The sequence below is a fragment of the Gopherus flavomarginatus genome, chromosome 1 (genome assembly GCF_025201925.1).
Source record: "Gopherus flavomarginatus isolate rGopFla2 chromosome 1, rGopFla2.mat.asm, whole genome shotgun sequence".
NCBI classification, from domain to species: Eukaryota; Metazoa; Chordata; order Testudines; family Testudinidae; genus Gopherus; species Gopherus flavomarginatus.
This window is the reverse complement of record NC_066617.1, coordinates 5224053-5247280: the sequence shown is the minus strand read 5'-3', so window position 1 is coordinate 5247280 and position 23228 is coordinate 5224053. Positions and strand designations below refer to the sequence as shown.

General features: G+C 49.5%; 2 protein-coding genes across 2 annotated transcripts; both read left to right on the top strand.

The window, feature by feature from the left end:
- The first annotated feature begins 903 nt into the window (after window positions 1–903).
- Window positions 904–7679, top strand: LOC127037911 (endogenous retrovirus group 3 member 1 Env polyprotein-like). The gene is made up of 2 exons (XM_050930100.1): window positions 904–1014; window positions 5761–7679. The coding sequence occupies exon 2, from the start codon at window positions 6408–6410 to the stop codon at window positions 7578–7580; it is 1173 nt and encodes a 390-aa protein (XP_050786057.1). The 5' UTR covers window positions 904–1014; window positions 5761–6407; the 3' UTR covers window positions 7581–7679.
- A 5527-nt stretch (window positions 7680–13206) lies between these two features.
- LOC127039696 (C-type lectin domain family 7 member A-like) lies at window positions 13207–21904 on the top strand. Its single transcript, XM_050933546.1, has 7 exons — window positions 13207–13239; window positions 15814–16120; window positions 17512–17610; window positions 18282–18380; window positions 18599–18750; window positions 20233–20375; window positions 21781–21904. The coding sequence occupies exons 1-7, from the start codon at window positions 13207–13209 to the stop codon at window positions 21902–21904; spliced, it is 957 nt and encodes a 318-aa protein (XP_050789503.1).
- The last annotated feature ends 1324 nt before the right edge of the window (window positions 21905–23228 follow it).

Genomic DNA, 23228 nt, shown 5'->3' with positions numbered 1-23228 from the left:
GCTATAGGGGCGGGCAGAGGTGGGCTCGCCGCCGCGGGTTATGGCAGCACACGCCCAGGCGGTACCAGGTGTGTGCGGCTGGTGGAGCCAGGTGCCTTGAGCTCAGCTGTGTGGCTGGGGCCTGTGCGTTCAGCACCCAAGGGCTGGGGGAGTCCCCCGAGGACGAGGGTGTGTGGATGGAGCCGTGGGGTTGTTGGTGTCACTAGGTAGAAATCTCCTGGCTAAAGGCCCATGTTAGGGGCTATGTGAACCAAAGAACCTCCATGTTAAAAGCCTTAATGTTAGCCTCACTAAACTTGTGTGACCTAGTGTAACCTAATGTACTAATAACTGCAAAAATGTAGTATTAGCAGTTAGCTTTTGATTGTAACAGCCAGTTCTCTGCTGTAACACATTGAAGCTAGGCTAAAGCACGCTCAAGGCCGTTTTAAGATACTGTACACTTGTCTCAGCAGCAGAAGGGGGGAAGGGGAAGACAAAAGATTGAATAAGAAAAGATACTGCAGCTGGATGGGAAAGTACAGGGGAGTAAGAGATCAGCTAGCCAGCATAGAGAAAGGAATACAAGAAGAGGGGTATAAATATTACTGCCCCGCCTGTGTGCTGTGTGCAGGATCTGAGATTGTTATTTCGCCCTTGCACCTTATTTGAGCTCAAATAAATTTGGTTGTTTGCTTCTCCACCCTGGTGTGTTTATTGGCGCTTAAGCACTCTGCGCAATGACCCGCTGTTGCTTGCCTCTGGCACTGCTGTGTCTGCAACAGTTTTGGCGTCCCTGGGTGGGCTGAGGTGAAAATTAGCCTTGCCCGGATCCCTCCTGGTGGTCAACGGATTTCAGCGACGACCGACGCCCAGCCCGCCCCGGTGACTTCATCGGGGGCCTCGGCGGAGACGTGATCTGGCTGACCTCGTAGGGCACAACGGTGCAACGCGCTCGAGTAGTGGAGAAGCAGTTGTGGGCGACGGTGTGGAACTGGTCCCAGGCGACGGTGAGGAACCGGTCCTTTGGATAAGGTAGGAACAGTCCAGTTGTCTGGAGTCTCTCTGTTAGGATCTGGAGACGCCCAGCATCTACCTGCGATATGGGGCAGGGGCAGAGCAAGGTGGGGAAGGCAAGGTGCTCTCCCCTAGAATGCATTCTGGAGAATTGAAAGGTGTTTGGATCGGATCTGTTATCCAAAAATAGGTTACAAAGGTTTTGTACAGTGGACTGGCCCCAGTTGGAGGGTCAGGAGAGGTGGCCACCTGAAGGATCAGTGAATTACAGTACAATCCTTCAGTTACTGTTGTTTTGCCATCGAACAGGTAAATGGAATGAACTTATGTATGCACAGTTGTTTATGATGTTAAGAAGTAGGTCAGATCTCTTGTTAAGGTGCAATATAACCCCGACTGTAAGGTATAATGCAGCCCCAACAGGATCAATAGTAACTAATGTTAGTTTCCCGAACCCCTCCGCCGTTGTAATGGCAGAACCGATGTCCCCTTTGGCCACAGCACTCCCACCATATAGAGAAAAGGTGCCCTCAGCCCCGGAGATTGCTCCCCCAGTGGGAGTCTATCCACTGCTTACAGAGGCCACGATATCCCGCCAAGCAGCGCAGGACCGTGTGGCAGAAACTGTGCAATTGTACAACCATGTTCCTTTTGATCCTATGGCTCTAGCAGCCGTTAAAGCACAGGCTGGAGAATTTTCCACAAACCCAAGTCGTTTTATCTCAGTCTTTGAGGGATGCCTAGTGAGTCACAAGCCCGACTGGGATGATTGTCAGGTCCTTTTAAGAACTTTACTTTGTGAGGTTGAGCGGAATCAGGTACTGGCAAAAGCTAGGGAGGAGGCAGAGCGAATACATGAGGCAGACCCGGAACATGTCCCTGAACCAAAAGATCAAGTTCCCTTTAGAAACCCTCAGTGGGACCCTAATAATCAGCAGCACTTTGCCCTCCTAGCTGCTTATAAGGATTTGCTTTTACATGGTCTCAGGCACTCGGTGGTCAGACACAATAACTGGGCCAAGCCCTATGAAATTGTGCAGGAGCCAAAGGAAACTCCAATTGCCTTTTTGCAGCGCATTCGAGACACTATTCGGCAGAATACTAGTGCCGTCCCCGATGATCAGGCAACTGAAGCAATAATAAAGGGCATTTTCCTTAGCTATGCAGCTTGTGATATCAAAAGGAAATTACAGAAAAAGGAGGATTTAATGGGCATGACTATGGCACAGATTTTGGAAATTGCAAATAAGGCTTATAGCCTTAGAGAGGGAGAAAAGGAGAAAAAGCAAGTGAAAATGATGGTAGCAGCAGTGCAGGCTGGCACTAGAAGAGGTGAAAGAGGAAGGGGAATAAGGGGACGTGGACGTGGACGTCCTGGCTCACAAGAAAGACGTTTGGGTCCCAATCAGTGTGCTATCTGTCGGCAGGAGGGACACTGGAAAAATGAATGCCCTGAAAGGAAAAGTACCCACATGATGGCGGCAGAGGATAATGATTAGGGGTGTCAGGGGAAACGGACCATCCCGCCCCCGGAGCCCCGAGTGAAAATGCGGGTGGGAAATTCAGAAATAGACTTTTTAGTAGACTCTGGAGCAGCACGAACTGCTGTAAACCAGCCCCTGCAGCTACCGGTGGCAGATTCCCTTATTGTGGTGGGAGCCACAGGCAAAGGAACCAAGTGTCCAGTATATGCCCCAGCGGAATGTGCTTTGGGAAACAGAACTATATCCCACAAGCTGGTTTACCTTCCAGATTGCCCAACGCCCTTGCTAGAGCGAGACCTACTTTGCCGTTTAGGTGCCACTCTGCATTTTACTCAAGATGAAATAACCCTTACCTTACCACCTGAGAATGCATGGATAATGACCCTTGCAGCTGAACCCTCAGCCATGCAAGCCCCAGAGTGGAGCCAGTGGGAAAATCAGATATACCCCCTGGTATGGGCATCAGGGATCCCAGGAAAAGCCACACACCAAAACCTTGTTAAAATTCAACTTTTGCCAGGAAAAGGCCCGGTGCAAATCAAACAGTACCCAATCAAGAGGGAAGCCAGAGAAGGGTTACAGGGAACTATAGACTGATTCCTACAATACGGTGTACTTTGAGAATGCCAGTCAGCTTGGAACACACCTATCTTGCCAGTGCAAAAGCCCGATGGCACGTACCGGCTGGTGCAGGACCTGAGGGCGGTTAATGAACAGGTAAAAATGTGCACCCTCTTGTTCCAAACCCATATACCTTGTTGGCCTCAGTGTGGGGGGCAGTACACCCATTTTTCAGTTTTGGATTTAAAGGATGCTTTCTTTACAATTCCGTTTGATACACCATCTCAAGAGATTTTCTCCTTCGAGTGGGAGGACCAAAGGAGGGTTAAAAGGCAGCTTTGCTGGACTGTGTTGGCCCAGGGATTTAAAAACTCTCCCACCCTTTTTGGCCAGGCCCTGGCTAGGGACTTGGAGGAATGGGATAATGAGGACAAGGTCCTCCTTCTGCAATATGTTGATGACTTGCTAATTGCAGCTGTGGGTCTGACCCCATGCCTTAAAGCCACCGCAAGCCTCCTGAGCTTTATTGGACTCAGAGGATACAGAGTAGCACAGAATAAGGCTCAGATTGCTCTCCCAGAAGTACGGTACGTGGGGTTCCACATAAGGCAGGGGGAGCGCCAGCTTTCTAACGAGAGAAAAGAAGCTATATGCCAAGTTCCTATCCCAAGCAATCGTAAACGGCTCAGGGCATTTCTGGGAATGGTGGGCTTTTGCAGAATATGGATCCCAGAATTTGGATTGTGGGCTAAACCATTGTATGAATGTGTCAAGGGAACAGATCATGACCCTTTTCACTGGACACCAGAAGCTGACAGGGCATTTAAGATCTTAAAAAGAAAATTGATGGAAGCCCCAGCCCTGGGTTTACCTGACCTTTCAAAGCCATTTCAATTGTATGTACATGAGCGAAAAGGAGTAGCTCTGGGAATGCTTACCCAGCTATTAGGCACCTGGAAACGTCCCGTAGCCTATTTTTCTAAACAACTAGATCAAGTTGCAAAGGGATGGCCAGCATGTTTAAGGGCGGTTGCAGCTACTGCTCTGGTGTTAGAGGAAGCTGAGAAGCTGACGCTGGGGCAGGTTGTACAAGTTTATACACCCCATCTGGTTAGGGCTTTGCTGGATACCAAGGGTGGTCTTTGGCTCACTCAGGCTCGGGTAGCTCGGTACCAAGCTAAACTTCTAGAGAACCCTGAAGTTACCCTACAGCCCTGCCCTTCCCTTAACCCAGCCACCTTGTTGCCTGAAACAGAGGAACAGGAACATGACTGTTTAAATGTAATAGATGCCCAGTATTCCAGTCGCCCAGACTTAAAGATCAGCGACTTCCAAATGCAGATTATCAATGGTATACTGATGGCAGCAGTGCTGTTATTAATGGACACAGGAGGGCGGGTTATGCTGTTGTAACTCTCCAGAAGACAGTGGAAGCAGAAAGTCTGCCTGCCGGGACATCAGCCCAGCTGGCTGAATTAATAGCTTTAACTCGTGCACTTGAGCTGTCAAAAGGGAGAAGAGTTAACATTGTCACTGATTCCAGATATGCCTTTGGAGTACTGCACGCTCATGCAGGTCTGTGGGAGCAGAGGGGAATGCTGACAGCTCAAGGCTCTCCGGTCAAGCATGGGTCCCAGATTCTCCAGCTCCTGGAAGCTGTACAGCTCCCAGCAGAGATAGCTGTGATACACTGCAAGCCACACCAAAAGGAAGACCGAGACGTAACCAGGGGCAACGCTCTAGCGGACAGGGAAGCCAAGCGCGCTGCCACCTTAAATCTACCGACAACTGAAAACACCCACATACATGCCCTCATTCCTTCAGTGAGGGAGCTTGCAACTCCTCAGTAGTCCTGTGAGGAAAAGCAGCTGGCTGACAAGCTCGGTCTCCAGGAAAAGGAGGGGTAGCTCCATTCCACAGAGGGAAAGATCCTCCTGCCAAAGAGTCTGATCCAACCGGTGCTGTGGAGATTACATCAAACTACTCACGCTGGCAGGAAGGCCCTTACCCAGCTAATGTATAAATATTTCCTGACCTCCGGACTTCGACCACTGGCCTCCCAGGTGCAGGCTGAATGCTTAGTCTGCCAAAAGAGCAACCCTCGACCAGGATTTTCAGTACCACCAGCCACTCTGGAACCCACCCCAGGCCTGGGACTGGTGTGGCAAATAGATTTTACTGAACTTCCCCAGACCCAAGGATTTAAATACCTCCTTGTCTTGGTGGACTGGTTCAGTGGATGGCCCGAAGCCTACCCATGCCGCAACTGCACAGCAAAAACAGTAGCCCTTAAATTTGTCAAATAAATCATTCCTCGCTTTGGACTCCCCCAGTGGATGGAATCGGACAATGGAATGCACTTCACATCAAAAATCATTCAGCATATAGCAGAGGCCCTACAGATTCCTTGGAAGCTCCACACCCCATGGCGACCGCAAGCCAGTGGTGTGGTGGAGTGTACGAATCAAACCCTTAAAAGACACCTCTCAAAGATCTGCCAAGAGGCTTCTCTACGATGGCCTGATGCCTTGCCCCTTACCTTGCTTCGCATCAGGGTTCTCCCTAAGGGTAGATTAGGACTTAGTCCCTTTGAAATTGTATTTGGAAGAGCATGGCCTATGAGTGGTACCCCGGTTCTGGCAGGGGAGTGGGAAGTAGGATGTGGGTTTTTATCACAGTACATGTGCTCTTTGTCTGCTGTTCTCTCTTCTCTTCACAGGTATACCAAAGATCTACAACTGTCTCCATTGGATGCTCCTGTCCACTCCTTGCAGCCAGGCGACTCCGTGCTCGTGCGTACCTGGAAGGACGAACCCCTACAGGAACAGTTGAAGGGACCATACACAGTCTTGCTGGTTTCCCACACGGCAGCCAAGGTTGTGGGACACAAGACCCGGATTCATCATTCCCATCTGAAGAAAGTACCAGCTCCAGCATCAACGGACCGGTGGACTGTACAGCACGTCAGTGATCCCAGTGATACTGATCTTGGACTAAAACTGTAGTTTAAACGACATAAGGGCCAAACCTAACTCTCTTTAGTCTCTTAGGCCCTATATGGGTGGAAGCCCTCCTGTAGAGTCTCACATTCCCCCTATTAGTCAGCCATACTACTGCCCCCATCAACATCGGTGGGTGGTACACGTTTTTGTATACAGGGGCCCCAATCAAAGGGTTCACGGGTTCTTATCACCCTCCTCTCCTCCTGTGCCATTTGATTCTGTTTGGGTACAGGTCTGTAGAGAGTCCCGACATCATTTCCACCCTCATCAGCATTAAGTGTTAAATGCAGTGTTTTCCCTTTGGGCGCCCTAATTCCCTTCCCCAAGAGTACCCTCACGATTGGTTGTATTTGTCCTCTCAGGAATGGCCCTGCCTGGCAATATGGGTCCTTTTGTTTTTCATATGCCTTCTAGTTGTCCTTCTTATTCTTTGGGGTTTTGGCAACCTAGGATTTTAGGCCCTCTATGGCTCCTTTGGGCCATATTCCTCCCTCTTGGGATAGCCCAACTACATGCCGGTTGGGGTTCCAACCCTCCTAAGGATTTTACTGTTAACACCTTTGAAGCCCTAAAGATTGCTTTTGCCCATGAGTTTAATTTTTCCAATTGTTGGATTTGTGTCCAAATCCCACATCACGCTGCTGGGCTACCCTGGAGAGTTGTTCCCCAAAATTGGTCAGACTTCTGTCAAAGGTGGATGGTAACCACATACAGCACCTCTACTAATGCAGGTTTACGAAGTAATTGTACCAAAGAGGCCCTTTATGGTTTACACAATGGCTCTTGGATTCCTTATTATAATACTACACTTAAGCCCCATCCAATTTGGTTGCGCTCTTCACCCGCTGGTCTCATGTGCTTTCAGCAATCCAGTACAAGTAACCATACCTGGTTTGCAGGAAGTAGTACATGTAGGTTCTATATTGGTCCTGGTATAAATTTCACTGTCCCTTTAGTAACTGCCACTGGTCAACAGACCGGCAGTAGAACTTTCTCTCTCTCCACAAATGATACTCTACGAAACCAGAAAGGAAACAATGGAAAGGCTAGCTATGATGAATCATTCTGGGTCTGTGGTAATAGTGCCTATAAATGGCTTCCTCTTGGCTGGTATGGAAGTTGTTATTTGGGCTATCTTGCTCCTCCTCTCCGTGTCCTGGCCCAGGCCCCCTCAGGTCGCCCCAGGTATCAGCGATCTCTATATGCCACCGTTGAGCCTATCAGTCAGGGAGATAGGTTTGGAATGATATTCCTTCCATCATGTGGGGTGGGACGACTAGCCCAACTTTATCAAAAGCTTTCTGTGTTCCTCACCCAGTTTGCCAATAACACGCTGGCCATAGAAAAAAGCATCAGTTCTGAGCTTTATCAGCTCCGCCTGCTGGCCCTACAAAATCGCCAAGCTCTAGATTATGTTCTGGCTTCACAGGGCGGAGTATGTGCCCTTATTGGGAAAGAATGCTGTACATATGTCCCAGACAATGCAGAGGACATCAATAAGCACATTTTATCCACCGAGCAGGCTTTTAACCAGTGAAAGGCCCTGGATCAGGCTCCCTCCCTATTTGATACTGTCTTTAGTTGGCTGCCCAATCTCGGATGGGTGGGAACAGGGCTAATTCGCCTCCTGCTCACAAGTGCGGTATTGTGCATTGTTGCTCTTCTTTTGCTTACTTGCTGTAAAGCATTTATTCATAGAATTTGTACCTCTTGTTCTCAAGAAACCCCTATGTACCCCCTCATGGAGGACCCCGAAATTATTATGCTTAATAACATGCTAGCCACTGAATATGAGAAAACTCAGCCAAAAGTTTGTTGAGTGTTCTCAAAGGAGGGAGTTGTTGGTGTCACTAGGTAGAAATCTCCTGGCTAAAGGCCCATGTTAGGGGCTATGTGAACCAAAGTACCTCCATGTTAAAAGCCTTAATGTTAGCCTCACTAAACTTGTGTGACCTAGTGTAACCTAATGTACTAATAACTGCAAAAATGTAGTATTAGCAGTTAGTTTTTGATTGTAACAGCCAGTTCTCTGCTGTAACACATTGAAGCTAGGCTAAAGCACGCTCAAGGCCGTTTTAAGATACTGCACACTTGTCTCAGCAGCAGAGGGGGGGGGAAGGGGAAGACAAAAGATTGAATAAGAAAAGATACTGCAGTTGGATGGGAAAGTGCAGGGGAGTGAGAGATCAGCTAGCCAGCATAGAGAAAGGAATACAAGAAGAGGGGTATAAATATTACTGCCCCGCCTGTGTGCTGTGTGCAGGATCTGAGATTGTTATTTCTCCTTTGCACCATATTTGAGCTCAAATAAATTTGGTTGTTTGCTTCTCCATCCTGGTGTGCTTATTGGCGCTTAAGCACTCTGGGCAACGAACCGCTGTTGCTTGCCTCTGGCACTGCTGTGTCTGCAACAGGGTCCTTCCCTGCGGGACCCCTCAGGACGCTGAGGAAGGCCGGGGAGCCAGGCGTGGGGCGGAGTGTTAGGCTATAGATATTCAGGCCTGTCTGCAAAGGCCTATACTTTAGGAATTTAGGTGTATTCTTATCACTTAGATAGTTGTAGAGGTATAAAAGAAAGAATCAAAGATCACTGTCTGTGTAATGGCCGTCTCTTACTGTGATAACCTAAGATGTAGTTAGGCAGCCATAAGCTGGGAAGTGTCTGGTCACATCTTCACATCCCAAACTAGTCCCATTGAAATAAGGTGCTATTGGGCTATCAGGAATACAATCCTGTCCTGATATTCCTATCACCTCCAGAGAAAGGGAAGAGCCTAGAAGATGTAAAAGGAAACTTAGTTTGATAGCATCCTGTCCGGCAAGAACTCACTTATCAATAGACACAGCTGGAAAACCCTTATGTCTGTATAGATGTAGTTGTGAAATCGTCACTTCTGTATTGTTTTGTATGTTTATTTGCATGGTCTCTGTCTGGTTCTGTAATTGTTTCTGTCTGCTGTATAGTTAATTTTGTTGGGTGTAAACCAATTAAGGTGGTGGGGTATAATTAGTTAAATAACCATGTTACAATATGTTAGGATTAGTTAGTTAAATTTCAGTAAAGTGATTGGTTAAGGTACAGCTAAGCAGAATTCAAGTTTTACTATATAGTCTGGAGTCAATCAGGAAGAGGGGGAGAAATGGGAACAGGGACTGGGGATGAGGGAATTGGGATCATGTTTTGCTAAAGGGGGATTGGGAACAGGGGATGGGAACAGGGACAGGGACATAGGCAAGGCTCTGTGGTGTCAGAGCTGGGAAGGGGGACACTGAGGAAGGAAACTGGAATCATGCTTGCTGGAAGTTCACCCCAATAAACATCAAATTGTTTGTGCCTTTGGATTTCGGGTACTGTTGCTCTCTGTTCATGCGAGAAGGACCAGGGAAGTGAGAGGGGAAAGGAATAAGCCCCCTAACACGGGGGTCGAGCCCTGGGGTGACTCTTGCCAGGCAGCTGTGTGTCTGGAGCTGCCGCTCCCCTCGCTGCCATGGCCTACCTCCTGATTTCCCCGGGGTGAGTGAGCGGAGATGCCCCATGTTAAGTATCCTCACACCTTCTTGTCAACTGTCTGAAAGGGGCCATCTTGATTATCACTACAAAAGTTTTTTTTTCTCCTGCTGATAACAGCTCATCTAAATTAATTAGCCTCTTAGAGTTGGTAGGGCAACTTCCACCTTTTCATGGTCTCTGTATATATATATATATATATCTTCTTATATGTTCCAGTCTATGCATCTGATGAAGTGGGCTGTACCCATGAAAGCTTATGCTCAAATAAATGTCTCTAAGGTGCCACAAAGACTCCTGTTCTTTTTATTAAAGAACAAAGACTGTGTTAATTGCATTCCTTCCCCCTCCATGAAGGGGAGACATGCAGTGAAATCATCCCATCAGGCTGAACTCTGGGGGGAAGTGAATAAAAATTGTAAACAAGAAGAAACTGTATCTCTGTGCTGCTTAGACTTTGGGAGTGCAATCTTTAGACAGTTGATTATAGGATTGGCTCCAAGCGTTGTCTTTGGTGGGAAATCTAAGGTGCAATTGACCTGGGGTAAAAACTGGTCCTCAGGGACTGGCAGTAACCTGAATATAGCTGTGATTGTTGGGGTAAGGGACCATCTATCACAAAGGCAGGTTCACCTGGATGGCAAGACACTGACAGTGTAACCAAGCGGATTGTCTCTGACCCTGTGTTAAGCCTGTTACACTGTCTGAGAAGTTTACACTTGATATTTGTTTCATGAAATCCAAGTATAGAACTCAGCCAGTTTTGGGTTTGTGCCCTGATTCTTAACAGTCTGCCCTGAAATTGGTGCTCGTTCTCTTGAGTCACTGCAGGAAAACTGACAAGGTGGTGTAGGGAGCTACAACCATGGAGTTCTCCAAAGAGTGCAAAGGCTGTCTGGGATTTTTGGATCTGCAGATGAGCTAGGGTCTGCATCATTTGGGTTTGCTGCCTGAGAAGCCCCATAATGTTCTGGTGCATGTCCCACTCTTTGACCTGCTGGGACTCCCAGGCCTTTTGCCTGACCTTCCTTTTTTCTCCATGCTGTTGGTTACATTGGGCCACCAAGCCCTTTGTTCCCATCTGATACAGTATTGGCATATAGACTCATAGACATTAAGGCCAGAAGGGACCATCATGATCATCTAGTCTGACCTCCTGCACATTGCAGGCCACAAAACCTCACCCACTCTCTCCTGAAATAGACCCTTAAACTCTGGCTCACTCATCAGTAAGGCTTCGTTTTAATCATGGGTATTTTTAGTAAAAGTTATGGACAGGTCATGGGCAGTAAACAAAAATTCATGCTCGTGACCCATCCATGACCCTCACTGTATACCCCTGACTAAAACTGGGGGGTAAGTTGCGCTTGGGAGGGTGACCCTGGGTCCACTGCAGGTGCTCGGGGGTCACTGGAGGTGCTGGGGGGGGTGTCATGCCCAGGAGGGGTGCCACAGGTGCTTGGGGGCAAGGGTCACGGCTAAGGGGGGTGCCACGGATGCTCAGGGGGATGGTGGGGTTGAGGCAGGCTCCCTACCTGGCTCCTGGGAAGCTGTGACCCCAGCTCCTAGCTCTACTTGCTGCCTCTGCTCTGCCCCAAGCCCTGGTTCTGCAGCTCCCATTGGCTAGGAACCACGGCCAATGGGAGCTGCAGTGCTGGTGCCTGTGGGCGGAGGCAGCAGGTGGAGCTAGGGTAACCAGATGGCAAGTATGAAAAATTGAGACAGGGAGTGAGGGGTAATAGGCATCTATATAAGACAAAGGCTCGAATATTGGGACTGTCCCTATAAAATCAGGACAGCTGGTCACCCTAGGTGGAGCTAGGAGCTGAGGGAAGGATCTCACAGAACATGTCCTCCCTGGTCCTCTTCTTCATGCTTGTACCGGGGTGGTCACCCCGCCCATGCCCTGGGAGAAGGCTGAGACGGGGGAAAAGCTAAGCTGATTGGGGGAAAGCAGCCACAGGTGTGGCCACACCCCAGTCAGGCCACAGCTGGCCCTAGAAGAGGGCTGAGGGCCAGAGACTGGGAAAAAAACACATTATCTTTCTAGCTGTCTGAGAGAGAAGGACCTGGCTGCCTGGGAGCTGAGCAGGGTACCTAGGGTGGAGCAGTGCTGAGGAAGGGCAGAGGGAGCTGGGAAGCTCCAGCCCCTAGTAAAACCCCAGGCTGCAGGCCTACTTTAGGGCCCACAAAAGGGTACTAGGACTGCACAGCGGCAGTCCAGGAATAGGCAGAGGCAGCTGGTCCAACGCCCCCTTGCCAATGGTGAGTGGTTTACAGACTGCAGTCTGTCCCAGTGAGCAAGGGCTAGATAGTGACTGGCAGTAGCCACTGAGGCAAGGTGGGGCTAGCGGGGGTTGGGGGTTCCCCTGGGAGGAGAGACCCAGAGTGAGGGGGTACTGCGGTGGGCAGAATGCCTGGTCAAAGGGCACCGGGGTCAAGAAAGGACATGGGGCCAGCGGCAGGCGAGACACCGGCCCGCAGAGGGCACTCTGGGCTGGGAAGATCTAATTTCCCGGTCAATCAGCAGGAGACGCTGCAGCAGTAAGTCATCACCCCGCCATAGTCCTCCTCATCCAGGTCAAGCATCCTGCAGGTGTGGAGGAGGCACCCCATGAGGCCATGACAGCAGAAGCTGCTGATCAAAACAGACAGATTCATAAAGAGATTCGTAGTCACAACAGAAAGGGAAAGACAAGTTTTCAAACTCCTTTCCTTTATTCTCATAAATACTTTTAATAAGAAATGCTTCTTGACACTTAGTTTTGGAGCACTTTGGTACAGCACTGCTCTCTGGATCCAACCATAGTGAGTATGGCCAGCCATGCAAGACTGGGGGTGAGTGGATGAGGCTGTACAATTCTGGTCCTATTCCACGGGTACCAGTATAGGGCAATGGCAGTGAATACTGGCACTATTTTTCACAGGCAGTGAGGATTTTGGCTGAGGGTCACAAAGGCACAGCGAACCCAGCTATGACTGGTGTCCTGAAGCTGCCCAAACCTGTATGCTGCTATCCTGTTTGCTGCGATGGTGCCAGCTGAACTCTGTGGAGTGGTGTGGGAAAGTATATTACCCCAGAGGAAGAAACAAGGCTGCCCTCTCTAGAAACATTTGCGACTGTCATCAAGATCTCTCAGGAGGATAAAAGGGACATGCCTGGTCACATAAACAAAGTTCTCTACATGGGCCCTCTGCCTAACCCAACAATGAAGAGTAGATGCCAACTCCACCTATGTTCTACTTCTGCCCAAGCACAAGACACCAAATCCATGTGGGTTGTGTAATAGGTCTGCCATAGTACTGTTCAAGAGTTGCTTTTGAATTTACCTGCTGACCTTTCAATTTCTCACAATATACCCACAAAGCAATGAAAAGTCCATGCCTTTGTCTTGTGCTCTTGGCGATGGGCCTGGTGCCATCTTTAAATGGTTGGGGGTGGGGGCAGGTGGGTAGGAAGGAATAGCAAATAAAATATTGTAAGGAAAAGTGCGCACTTACCGAGTTCCCTTATCCTTCATCAGTGGGTTCATCCATGCTCACCTTGTGGAACTGGCTGGACTCCTCCTTTCAAACAGGTCCTGGCTTGTGGTAATGCTTGGAGTCCCCTGCCACATCTTCCCCGTCTTCCTTCTACTCTTTCCCTTTGCTGTTCATGGCAGAGTGCTCCATCTCTGGCTCCTCCAAGGTATCCACCATAGGCTGTGGGGTACTGGTGGATCTGTAAAAGCTGTCAGCCTGCGAGGCAGCACCAGATTTCTTGTTTCCCTCCCTCACCTTGCGCTATCTCTGCTAAAGTTCCTTTGCTTTCAGGCAACACTGCAGCTGATGCCTGTTGTACCCCTGTGCCAGCATGTCCCTTTCCGTCTGCTCGTAGATTAGGGTTGCCAACTTTCTAATTGCACAAAACTGAACACCCTTGCTCTCCAATGACACCGGGGTTCTTGGAAGGACGTTGGTCCAGGAGCAGAAGAGATGATGGGCGGAGCACCACCAGAGCAGGGCATACTGGCTACCAGAGCTAATTCCACTATCAGCCACAGGGAGGCACAGGGGTAGTGAATAGATCCTGTCCAACTGCTTAGGAACCTGTCTTCAGAGGAACAAAACAGAAAGCTCAGGGAACATACTTGATGGGTGCCCTTTTGGTATGAAGCAACAGTAAAACATCAATAATTTCCAAAAATTATAGATGATAATTTTCTAATACAAAAGGTATTGCACCTAACACAAGGCAACTCTATTCTGGACTTCATTGTGACGGATCAAGGTTAACTAATTCCTGGAATGGAAGATGGTGGTTACCTCTGGACCAGTGATCATGACGTGATTACATTCAACATTCAAGCAGAGAACAGTCCCAACCAGTAATTATATAAAGGCTAATTTCCCAAAGCTAAGGAAAAGTATGAGTTAAATTCATCAGGAGAGAACAAAATAGACAGAAAAATGGGAATTCTTTCAGAACAGTTTATTAGATGGCCCAAAAGCAAAGATTCCACAATCAGAAAGACGAGAGCTCTGGCTAAAAGCCCATGTTGGTTCAATGACAAAATAAAGGCAGCACTTAGGAAAACAAAGGAAAGAGGGGGAAAGAGAGAGCAATCAATATAGATTAAAAGGTATGAAGTGCAGAAAAGCAATAAGGGAAGCTAAAGACGTGAGGGAAAAATTCATGGCTGGCAGATCTAAGCACAATAAGGAGGATATTTTTAAGTACATCAGGAACAAAAGAAACCCTAGCAATGTGATAGTCCCATTACTAGACAAAGATAATAATGATGCAGAAATGGCAGAAGAGTTGAATAAAGATTTCTGTTCTACATTTGGAAAGAAGCAGAATGATGTTTTCGTATCATTTTTCAGAGGGGTAGCCGTGTTAGTCTGGATCTGTAAAAGCAGCAAAGAATCCTGTGGCACCTTATAGACTAACAGACGTTTTGGAGTATGAGCTTTCATGGATGAATACCCACTTCGTCATGCATCTGACAAAGTGGGTATTCACCCATGAAAGCTCATGCTCCAAAATGTCTGTTAGTCTATAAGGTGCCACAGGATTCTTTTCGTATCATATGAGGATGATGAAGTGCTTTCAAGTCCTTTAGTTTCTAGGGAGGAAGTTAGACAACATCTACTAAGGATAAATATTTTAAAATCAGGAGACCTGGATAATTTGTATCTAAGAGATCTGAAAGAGTTAGCTGAGGAGACCTCTGACCCACTGATTTAATTTATAATAAATCTTGCAATACAGAAGACTGGAAGAGTTCTAATGCGGCAGTCTTCAGAAAGGGCAAGAGTATTGACCCAGGTTGTTTAGCCTGACATCAGTCCTGGGCAAAATAATGGAAAAGCTGATATGAGAGTCAACTGATAAATAATTAAAGGATGGGAATAGAATTAATGCCAGTCAACATGATTTCATGGCGTCTTTTCACCATTTCACACAGATTAAGGCCAGAAGGGGCTGTACGTTAACTAGACTGACCTGGTGCCTTTCATAGGCCATTAAATCTCCCCCAGAAACCCCTATATTAAGCCCAAAGATTTCAGTTAGACCCAAAATTTTTGCCCTCAGCAAACTATCCAGTGGCTGTCATGACCTAACTCCTAGTTTCCCTGGGATGAGTGAGTGGAGAATCAGGCCCCAAGTCTCAGGCCCAGACCGGCTCCAGGAGCATCCAACAGGGGTCACTGCAACAACCTCCCCTAGAAGGAAACATTGTTACAGGGGGGCTGCGCTGCCTCCCCTCTGCAACGGGCTGTGGCAGGCCAAGGAGGGCAACCCCCATTAGCAGCCTCGTTAATAGCACCACAGGGGCCGTGGTGAGCCCTGCAGGGGCAGGACTGTCCCAGCCGGGTGTGGACGCTAAGGGGAGGCTGGGCTGGCAGCTGCCTGTGGGCTCCTGGCTGGACACAGCCTGGGAGAGCTCCAGGCAGCTCGGTCTCCATGGGAACTGAGGGTAGCTGCCCCCCACTGCCCCTACCCGGCCTCGCCAGGCCCTCATCCTCAGAGCAATGCAGCCCATCGGGGGGAGCGGGGCAGCATGGCCTGATGAGGGGAGGACAAGGTCACAAGGGGCATCTGAGGGGCAGAGGACCCCCACTGGGTGTTTCAGGGTGAAGGGTGGGTGTTTGGGGGATGGGGGGAGAGGAGATGTTGTGTGGCCGCTGAGATGGTCACAGCCTGGGTTCCCAGCCCACCTCCCACTGTCCCCATCTCTCTCTGAGGATCCCCTGTGCCGGGTTGTTCTGGTTTCAGCTCCTGCCACTAAAGAGGCCAAACGAGGAGAAAATGCTGTCAAAACAGGCAAAAATCAATCCTGCCCCAGTGGCTAAGTGGGGAGTCAGCCCAGGGGCAGCCCCAGAGGGGGAAGCTGGGCTGGAGGCTCCCAAGAAAGGAGAGGCCAGCCAAGAAGCCTCAAAGAGTGGAGAACCCAGGCAGGAAGCCCCCAAGAAGGGAGAGGTCAGCCCAGAGTTCCCCAAGAAGGGAGAAGCCAGGCAGGAGATGCCCCAGGAGGGAGGGGCCAGCCAAGAGACCCCCAAGAAGCCAGTCTTCCCCTCTGGCAGTAAGTATGTGAAGAGCAAGGGGATTTTACATTTCAGCAGCAACTCCCATGGGGACTTAGGCCTGGTCTACACTAGAAAATTCAGTCAGCTTAATTATGTCACTCAGGGATGTGAAAAATCCCCACCTCTGAGTGGCGTAGTTAAGCCAATCTAACTCCCAGTGTAGACAGCACTAGGTTGATGCAAGAATTCTTCTCTCCACCTGGCTACTGCCTGTCAGGAAAGTGGACTAAGTACAGCAATGGAATAGCCCGTCTGCTGGTGTAGGTTGTGTCTACACTGAAGTGCTGCAGCGGGGCAGCACACTACTGTACCATTTCAAGTGTCGACAAGCCCTCAGGCTGCTGAGGGCTTGGAGGTTTGTCCAGGGCATCCTCAAGCATTAGGCACCAAATGCAATTTGTGTGCTTGGTGCTGAGGGGCCTGTCAAAGTCCCTCAGTGAAGCCTGGAGGGGCTCCAAAGCCCAGAAGGAAGCAGGCATGCAGGGACGGGGCGTTCTTTTACTGTCCACGTGATTTGTGGCATAGCAATGAAGTTTCCATGTTTCTCTAGAAATTGTCCCTCATTGAACAGAAAAAGGGGCTATAACCAGGGGAGAAATGGAACCTGCTGCCCTAGGCTTTCCTGGCTTTTACCACCCATAAGCACACCCTGTCCGCCAGATCCTGTCCATTGTCCCCAGTGTCACAGTTTAATGAAGAGATTCCTCACAGCCCTCTGATGGTGGCTGGCTGGCCTGTGTGCAATAAACTGAGGGGGTCTCACTCCTGGTTCCAGTGGGGCAGTCTGCCCTCATCCCAGAGAACAGCATTACAATTGGTACTAACTGGCCCCCTCGGTGGAGAGGTCGTGGATTGAGTGGACCATGGAGAATTAACAGCTCTTTCTGTATGGGGAGGCTGACCCAAACTGGCAGGCCACACCTTAGGATAAACAAAGGATGCCGTCTCTAGGGTTGGTCCAAGCAATGTTGAAGGCCCTGATAAAACCCTTAACCAGCTTCCAGAGCCATTGGAATGCAATCTCCCTGCCCCAGCCTGCCTCCCTTACTTCTCCCAGATGGAGGAGGGAATTCAGCTTGGAGTGGCTCATCCATCACGCTGTACGGCATTGGCGAGTGAGCAGGAAACACCCTGCTGCAGTGGTAGGGTCCCCTAGCCTGGAAGAACCCTGGCTGGAGTTTTGGTAGCATTGGCTAAACTGGCCCTGATGTCTACATGTGGAGATACCAGAGCTTATGGAGCATCCCACAAGTCGGATGTGTTTTTGAGGAGTTTTCAGCCCTGGTTGATTAGTTCTGCTTTTGGGAGCTTGATTCTGCCCTGAGAATCAGGCTCAGAGTCTCAGGAGAGGGGCTTGACTCTTGTCTTCCCCTTTCCTTTCCACTAGAAGTTCCTTTTGGGCCTCAGCACTGGCAGCTGGTGACATTGATTCTGGGGGTCTGTAGCGTGGTCTTGCTCATCGTACTGCTGGGCTTGATTGGCAAGTGTGAGTATCTACTGGAGAGCCTGATTTCACCGGGAGCAGGTTATTTCATGTGTCCCCCATGCTGGTTCTGGCATTCTACTCCCCAGTGGCTGCCCCTGGCCCCCCCAGGAAAAGGGGGTTCCCTACTAGCTGTGGAGCAGTAATCTGGCCTTTGTATTGTTTTTATCTGGGGAACTCCTGAGGGCTGTTGTGGGAGGATGATGTGCATCTCTCCATTCCAGACCACCCAGTGGTCCCACACCCCTACCAGTGCCCTTTCCTGCACAGATTCTCAGACTGTCAGACAGCCCTCTGCAGGGTCCCAGGAAATGCTGCTGCCAGTTGGGCTGCTCCCCATTCCTCATGGGTGTGGGAGATCCATATATAAAGGGTGAGGCATGATCAGCCCCCTGTAATGACTTCTCCAGTTCCATTGGCATCCATTCCCCTTTCCATCTCTCTAGCTCTTCATTGTCCTAAAAAAGGAGATGGCTAATATGGGTCTGAGAAACAGACTTTCCTTCTTTTCTGGGCTTTGCAAGCACCCAGAAGAATGTGAAATGTTCAAGGCATATCTTGTGGCATCACTGTCAAAGTGAAAGGACAAAGATTTCACTCAAATGGCCCACACCCATGCTGCATTGTTAGTTTCATAGGCAGCATTTAGCATTATCTGTCCCTGTGTATTTCAGATTTGCATGTTTCAGAAACAACAAGGAGAAAGATGGCTCCGCTCCAAAGACAGACCCAGAAGCTCAAGGATTCAGTGAAGAAACAGGCAGGAGGCAAAGGTGAGGGATGAGCTGAGGGCGGTGGTGCTCCCTTTAACAAAACAACCAAATACTGATGGGGGGCGAGTGACCTGGGGTAGGATCTATCCCAGCATGTAATCAACCAGCCTGGGATGTGTTCTGCTGGTAAATAACCTACATATACCACACAAGACACTGTAGCACACCCAAGCCCTCCAGAAAGGGAGAAATCCACCAGCTGTGTTTTGTCTTCCAAGGCAGCAGATGTGACTCGTGTCTGGACACCTGGGTGCAGCGTGGTGATGCCTGCTACCTCTTCTCCAATATGAGTGCAAAGTGGCCAGAGTGTGTAGAGCATTGTAAGAAGCAGGGCACCAAACTCGTTAAGATGGACTCTCAAGGAGAACTGGTACAACTATGGTTTTTAGTCTCTCCCCCCTACTAATATTTGACCTAATGGTTTAATACATTGATATCCATAGTCTGAGAAGTTGGTTGGCTCACACTAGAGGGGTGTGATTCTCTGCCTGCCTAGCTGAGGTTTTCTAGCGCAGTGGTATACATACCCCTGGGGGTACACAAAGGTCTTCCAGGGGTTACATTAAATCATTTAGATATTTGCCTAGGTTTACAACAGGCTATGTAAAAAGCACTAGCCAAGTCAGTGCAAACTAAAATGTCATGGAGACAGTGACTTGTTTATACTGCTCAATATACTATACGCTACAATGTAAGTGCAATATTTATATTCTAATTGATTTATATTTCTATGTTAAAAATGAGAAAGCCCAGCTGTTTGTCAGGAATAGTCTGTTGAGACACTTTAATATTTTCATGTCTGATTTTGTAAGGAAGTAATTTTTAAGTGAGGTGAAACTTGGGGTACGCAAGACAAATCAGACTCATGAAAGGGGAACAGTCATCTGGAAAGGTCAAGAGCCATTGTTCTAGGGCACCGTCATTGTCAAGTCCATTCATGAGGAGACATACTATTCATCTGGGTCCTGGAATTCATGGGAGAGTGGCTGGCTTAGAAAGTCCCAGCGCTCCAGATCAGGGTTTGGAGCAGGAGGGAAAGGGTTAATCAGCAGTCTCATGAAACAGCTGGAGGCCGTTAGCCTCCCAGGAAGCCTGCCTGGAGCACACAAGAGGAAGTGCAAGCTAGCAGCCAGGGGATAGGTTTGGCTGAGCAGAGCTACCCTTTAGGCTATGGAGGATAGTTCCTCAAGCTGATCAGGGATGCAACCCCCATGCTCTGGATGTCCCTAAACCTCTGACTGCATGAGAGGGGATGGGTTGCTCAATAAACCCTCTTTGTTTAAAGACAGTTTGCTTTGACATGCATTATTTGCACCTCAGTTAAAGGCTTTACTTCCTATTGGCTCTGATGTGGAGATAACTTCAAGGGTGGGTGGGTGTTTGCAGCTTCATTTGTAGCTTTTATTCCCACTTTGGATTTAGGTGGTGAATGTGTGACAGCCCCTGTGTTGAGGTGGCTGACAAAGTGGGGATCGAACTGCAGACCTCTAAAGCTAAAAACTGGCATTGGAGCTGGAGCTAAACTCCCTCCCTCATAGTACCATTGTCTTCTGTAGCTTCAGACCCCTACTGAGTGCACCCAGTTCTCATCACACCCAACTTATGGGTTGTTCCCATCCATCCTGTCGAGTCCCCACTGCCTAGCTCTGGCAAATCTGCCGGCACCCAATGCACTCCAAAACAAGGAAGCTATGTATTCCTCCCTTATTTCTGTTGTTATATGCTGAAACGCGAGCCTTGGGATTCCTTATGCCCAGAGAACTGTTAACTGCCCTGACCTGAGTGGATGTTCACAGTCAGGATCCCCCAGAGGAAGCAGGGTTTGATGGTGCATGTGTTTATCCCTGTACAGGCGTTCCTCAAACGGGAGACGCGTAAATTGTACCGTGTCGAGTTCAGGTACCTCCGGCACTACAGTTACTGGATTGGCCTGACCTACAAAGCCAGCCTCAAGAAGTGGGTCTGGCTGGATGGGTCACCCTTCACGTTGGATCTGTGAGTGTCCCCTCCTCACTCGAGTCAGAATTAACCAAGAGCTCCAACTGGGATGAACAACAACTGCCCCTCAATGCAATGTATGCAACTACAGGTTGTGGATCAGTGCCCCTCTATGACCAAGCTCTTTCCCCTCCTGGCTTTAATCCCAGGAACAGTGACAACATTTAAAAGGGCAAAGAAACATCGGGCTAGACTGTGACTGGGGCTATGGACCCATGCAGGGGTAGAGCTCTCTGACATGGGCTGCCTGGGCCTTGGCTCCAGACACATGGGGTTAGTGGGCAGCTCCCCTGCTTCTTCCCTCCCTGGCACAGTTGGGTGGCAAATGGGCCGAACCTTGCACTGCCTGCCACTCATTGGCCAAAGCTGCTGAGCCAACATGGTGGGCTGGGCACGGGCCAGCAGAAAATGGCACTCACGTGCATACGCCCTTGGTCACAGAAGACATGGGAGGATCTGTGCCTCAGTATCCCCTCTGAGTCACAATGCCTCCTGGGGTGGTGCAGTTTACACACCCCTCCTTGCTCTAGGCTGGCTGAAAGGCCCAATCTGACTCACAAACGTTATTGGCCCAACTGTGTTTCCTGGGTGACTTTGTTTATCTGTTCCTTGGGATTCAATCTAATGGCAATTAGAGATGCACAGCCCAGCTCATCCATCCTCCTGTGGGTCAGCATAGCACCGTTCCATGCAGTGTATTCTCCATTGTGTCACCCTGTTAGGAAGTGTTCTCTAATATCCAGCCTAAATTGCTTAGTATCAGCCCAATAGCTTCCTGGGCCATGCTAAGCAATTCCACTCCATTCAAACCAAACAGCGTTATTGGGAATACAAGCTGTACAAGTGCTGCCAAAGTGTCAAGGGGACAGATCTCATGCAGCTCTCAGACGCAGATACGTGTTATAGGTAACCACCAACTTTCCTTGAAGATAGCTGTAGGAAACAGTTATGCTCCTTTATAGCAGTCTTCACCTAAACCATGGCATATGGCAGTCCACCCAGGAATGAGAAACCACAGGTTGAAACTAGACCAATTCAAACGGGAAAGAATGTGTACATTTTTCCCAGTGAAAGCAATGGACCACTGGAACGACTGATTTGACTTACAGCAGCAGAGGAGCTGGCTCAATACCTAAAGCTGCGGTTGGTTTTCTTTCTTTAGTGTGAAGCTGACAAACATGTTAGAGCTGCTCACTTCCAACTCGCACAGGGGCATGCCCACCTGCGCACAGCTGAAGTGTCCAAAGATGTTATAAGGGGCGTGCCCCTTGGGGGTGGCAGGGTGGGGCGCTGCATGGGTACAGAGAGGAGTAGGGTAGCAGTGAGATAAGTAAGTGGGGAAGCTGGGATTGTAAAATCCTTTGTGACTAGACCCTGCTGAAATTTGGCGTTTCTTTCCCAGGTCTTCTGTGGGAGCCCAAGCTGCTTACGATGCAAATGACGCCTGTGTGTTTTTTATACAAGGAATGTCCCATGCTAAGGGCTGTGCCACAAAACACTATTGTCTCTGCAAGAAGACCAAGTGAGCATGTCGCTTCTGATGAAATTGGTAATGATTTCTCATGTCCTGGAGAACTAAACTGGATTCCCTGCTCTGATGGCCCTTTTATTCCAGAGAAATACCATTAAATTATTTGTAAATACAATAAATAAAAGTTTCTTAACCTTAAAGTAGGTGCAGTGTGTGTGTTCTTGCATATTTCCCTCTGTTCCTTTCCTTCAACTCTTTTCCATCACTTACTCCCATCTTCATACCACTGTCATGTATCAATGTTGATAAATGCAAAGTGATGCACATTGGAAAATATAATCCCAACTATACATATAATGTGATGGGGTCTAATTTAGCTGTTACCACTCAAAAAAGAGAACTTGGGGTCATTGTGAATAGTTCTCAGAAAACATCCACTCAATGTGCAGCAGCAGTCAAAAAAGCATGCTGGGAATTATTACATTTATGGAACTATATTTATTTCCATAGAACTGGAAGGGACCCTGAAAGGTCATGGAGCCCAGCCCACTGCTTTGACTGGCAGGACCAAATACTAGTTGTACCCCAGATCCCTAAGTGGCCCCCTCAAGGGTTGAACTCACAAGCCTGGGTTTCACAGGCCAATGCTGAAACCACTGAGCTATCCCTCCCTGTTAAGAAAGGAATTGATAATAACAGAAAATATCATATTGCCTCTATATAACTCCAGGATATTTTTGTTTCAGCGGGTGGCGCTCGGGTGGGCGCGGGCTTGGGCACCGCGGCGCTTGGGGTGGGAGCAGGGGCGTGGGCTGTGCGGCGCTCCGGGGGGGGGGCTGGGCGGATTCGGCAGCACAGTGCAGCAGGGGTGTGTTACCGCGGGTCGGCGCTCGGGGGGGCGAGTTCGGCAGCACAGTGCCCGCGGGGGGGTGTTACCACGGGGCGGAGCTCCGGGGGGGCGGGTTCGACAGCGCAGTGCTCGCAGGGGGTGGGGTGTTACCGCGGGTCGGCGCTCGGGGGGCGGGTTCGGCAGCGCAGTGCTGCAGGTGTGTGTGTGTTACCGCGGGTTGGCGCTCGGGGGGGTGGGTTCGGCAGCACAGTGCTCGCGGGGGGGGGTGGTACGGTGGGCGGTGCTCGGGGGGGTGGGTTCGGCAGCGCAGTGCTCGCGGGGGGGTGTTACCGCGGGGGGGCGGGTTCGGCAGGGCAGTGCTCGCGGGGCGGGGGGTGTTACTGCCGGCAGACGCTCTTTTTTCGCCTGGGGCAGCAGAAGTGTTGGAGCCGGCCCTGCGGACCACCGGGAGTGGGCCGGGAACAAATGGGGAGAAACTGGCTGTGAGTAAACGGGCTGGAATTGAGACGTGGGTTTCTAACCACCAGAG

Excerpts from the sequence above, each read along its gene's own strand:
- LOC127037911 (XM_050930100.1), top strand. The coding sequence starts at position 6,408 with ATGGCCCTGCCTGGCAATATGGGTCCTTTTGTTTTTCATATGCCTTCT.
- LOC127039696 (XM_050933546.1), top strand. The coding sequence starts at position 13,207 with ATGGCAGAGTGCTCCATCTCTGGCTCCTCCAAG. Across the intron at positions 13,240-15,813 it reads CCATCTCTGGCTCCTCCAAG|CTCCTGCCACTAAAGAGGCC; the intron begins GTATCCACCATA and ends TTCTGGTTTCAG. Across the intron at positions 18,381-18,598 it reads GAAACAGGCAGGAGGCAAAG|GCAGCAGATGTGACTCGTGT; the intron begins GTGAGGGATGAG and ends TTGTCTTCCAAG.